The sequence below is a fragment of the Sesamum indicum genome, linkage group LG3, assembly GCF_026168435.1.
Source record: "Sesamum indicum cultivar Baizhima isolate 11 linkage group LG3, ASM2616843v1, whole genome shotgun sequence".
NCBI lineage: Eukaryota > Viridiplantae > Streptophyta > Magnoliopsida > Lamiales > Pedaliaceae > Sesamum > Sesamum indicum.
In genome coordinates, this window is record NC_142659.1 from 16,659,516 (window position 1) to 16,662,830 (window position 3,315).

The 3,315-nt window shown below is 38.3% G+C and overlaps 1 protein-coding gene across 1 annotated transcript; it reads left to right on the forward strand.

The window, feature by feature from the left end:
- Positions 1 to 233: 233 nt before the first annotated feature.
- Positions 234 to 2,070, forward strand: LOC105157791 (protein BIG GRAIN 1-like B). The gene has a single exon (XM_011074269.3). The coding sequence runs from the start codon at positions 561 to 563 to the stop codon at positions 1,902 to 1,904; it is 1,344 nt and encodes a 447-aa protein (XP_011072571.1). The 5' UTR covers positions 234 to 560; the 3' UTR covers positions 1,905 to 2,070.
- The last annotated feature ends 1,245 nt before the right edge of the window (positions 2,071 to 3,315 follow it).

Consider the following 3,315-nt stretch of genomic DNA (forward strand, 5'->3'; position numbering starts at 1 on the left):
GATAGGTGTTTAGTGTGATAAAATCGACTAAATCAAATATTTATTTGTACTATAATCTATTAAGTATGATTTAAATTCAATCTAAAGAAAAAAGAAATTTAAATTATTTATTATGTAAATAATTCTGAATTGAAATTGACCTAATTTGAATTAAAAACCTTTTAATGCAAGAGATAAAGACACAAAAATATAAAAGTTGTCCCACACTATTTTCCCTCCAACCTCACGCCCAACTCCTCCTCCAGTATATAGAGAGAGAACCACACACACCCCCACACACTCTCTCTCTCTCTCTCAGAGGCAGGCGTGCTTCCAAGTTTTGATTACAGTCCTCTCCTTCTGCTATCATCAAATGAGTGCTCCTGTCTCTACTGTTCCCATATTCCCCCACCTCATGCCAACAAAACACCGCCCTACTGTTTCTGTTTCTGTTTCTGTTTCTGATACATGATTCTGTTTGCCGCCATTGTTAGTTACTCTCTCTCCCCTTGCAGCTTTTGGTTCTCTCTAAGCAGACAGTAAAGTTTTCTTCCGTCCCTTTTTCTTGATTTATAAGAATCATGGTGGAGAGGTATAGTTATAAACGGGAGACTGAAATCTCGCACTATTCTCACCGGAGTTCGTCCAACAATCCGTCCTTCTCTTCCACCCTGCTGGATGCTATTTATCGCTCCATTGATCAGGGAGAGGAGGAAGTGGTGATTTACAGGGAAGCCATGAGGAAGAAGCAGAGTTTTGGTTCTGAGGCTGCTGGTGGTGGTGGTGCTAACGTGCGCGGGGTGTTTAAGAGTGAGGAGGAAATGGCGAATTTCCAGCGGGCTTGCATGATCGAGAAGTGGATGGAGAAGAAGGTGAGTGAGAAGGTTGTCGTACGGAGAAAATCTGATTTGCAGACGAAGAAGCCGCGAAAGGAACGAGAGCATTCCAGCTCGAGTTCCTCCGATTCAAGCAGTGGCGGCGGCGGCGGCGGTTTTTTCTCCTCCTCGGAAGCGGAATCGTTTCCGGTGCAGAGGCCGAAGCCGGTTCGGACTGGAGGTTTGGGGTTTGACAAGGAGAAACTCGGTAAAAACCATCGCGATTTGGAGTTCAACAGACGCGATAGACGTGGTCTCGGGGACGAATTGGAGCAGAAGCCGAAGAATGAAGGCGGATTTTCGAAGACGAAATCGCGCGCACTGAAAATCTACGGCGATTTGAAGAAGGTAAAGCAGCCAATTTCTCCCGGAAGCAAGCTCGCCGGCTTTTTGAACTCTCTCTTCACCGGAGGAAATCTGAAGAAACCTAAAATCGCTGGTAATGGAGATATTGATTCTCCGTCATTAAAATCCACCAACGCTTCCACCTGTTCGTCGGCTTCCTCATTCTCGAGATCCTGTCTCAGCAAAACGCCGTCTTCGAGAGGAAAATCCTCCGCCGGGACAAAGAGATCCGTCCGCTTTTCCCCGGTGAGCGTGATCGTGGACGAGGACTGCCAGCCATGTGGCCAAAAATCAGTACACGAGTCAAACAACAACAGAAAACAAGCTTCAAATTACGAGGTGGCCAAGAACAAGCACATGAACAGCATCCGAACAGTGATCAAGGAAGAGCTGATGGTCCATGTAATGGAGAAAAATCGGCGAGTAGAGGAGGTGGCGAGAGATTTACTAAGGAATTACCAGCGGAAAAATCATAAAGTTGGGTACGAACATGAACCAGCATTCGATGTGAAAAACCTAGATATGGATGAAGAAGAGGAGAAGGAAGAAATAGAAGATACGGCGAGTTACGCAAGTTCAGATTTGTTCGAGTTGGATAATCTTTCAGCCATCGGAATGGAGCGGTACGGAGAAGAATTGCCAGTTTACGAGACGACTCATCTCCACACAAATCGAGCTATTGCAAATGGCTTGATTTTGTATTAATTAATTAATTATATATGACCAACAAATATATATATATAATATTAAGAGTATTAATTTGTAAGTTTTGTTGTATTTTCATTACAAGTAACTGTGCGCAGGTGTGGGGGTTAATTTACATATCAAGAGAAATGAAATTTCTCTCTTAATAATATTTTCATTCTAATTTTGCTTCCATCTTAATTACATTTGATCTGTTGTAGTAAAGATGCATAAATTTTGAGTGTTGAGTAATAAGATTTAGAACACCTGCACTGCACTGCACTGCATTTGTTAATGATTTTTTTATTTTTTATTTTTCCCAATTCTATTATTACTATCTGAAAAGTAAAGCCAAAATCTTCTCCGATAGATTGCGTGTGTGTGAGAGAAGAGAGAAAGATTAGGCTTTTTGTTGAATTTGTAATTAATGGGGTTGAAGATGGAGGCAATTAATTAATTCATTAATTACAATTGTTATTTCAAGAGATTTATAATATAATGTGTTTGTAATTAGATTTGATTTGTTATTAATTGAATAGAATTTATTGGTGTGGAATGGGTTTGGGTTTGTCCCCAAAAGCTTGTGACATGAAATCTATGGTTAGATGTTTTGTGTTGGTTGGGGAAATTAGTGAGATAGTAAACGGAAACAACAGTGGAAATGATGAGCTCTGGTTTTCCTATTCCTATTCCTATTCCTATTCCTATTCATGCATCTCTCATTCATTCTTGTCTTCTATAATAATAATAATCAATCTTTCTCTCAATACCAATTTCTTCTCTTCATCTCTAATTACTACATTTCTTTTCATAATTTTCTTGTGTATTTTGTACTATATCGTGTAAGATATAATACGCATCCAACATGTTGAATCTCACGTCCCATATATTAAATCATACACCAAAAAAAAACTAATTCTTTAAAAAATCATTAGATAGTATCTAAATTTACTTTTTACTCTATATTTCTTCCTATACACAGTTTCTGAGTGATCCTTAATTAAGAAACTCACAAAATGATTAACAATAATTAATTAAGATTATAATTTTTTTTTTTAAAAAAAAAGGAGGAGGTTGTTGTTGATATGATATGAGGACCACAGAATCATAACAGGCCTCAAATCCTCATTAACCTATCATTCATAATACACACACACACACACACACTAACATATACTAATACCAATAGATTGCTCTAATTAAAGTCGTGATATAAAAGAAGAAAGAAAAAGGCTAAAAAGACAATCCTATCAAGTGTGTTGTACTGAAAGCGTGTTATAGGCTTCATTCATAACCACAATAAATAAAAGTTGGGTGGATCCATGTAGGTGTTAAAGTACGATCTTCTCATTATTAAAAACTCAAACTACGTTTTCTTTGTTAATTAACTATGCTTTTCTTCGTTATAAGCCTCACGCATGCCTTGAAATTA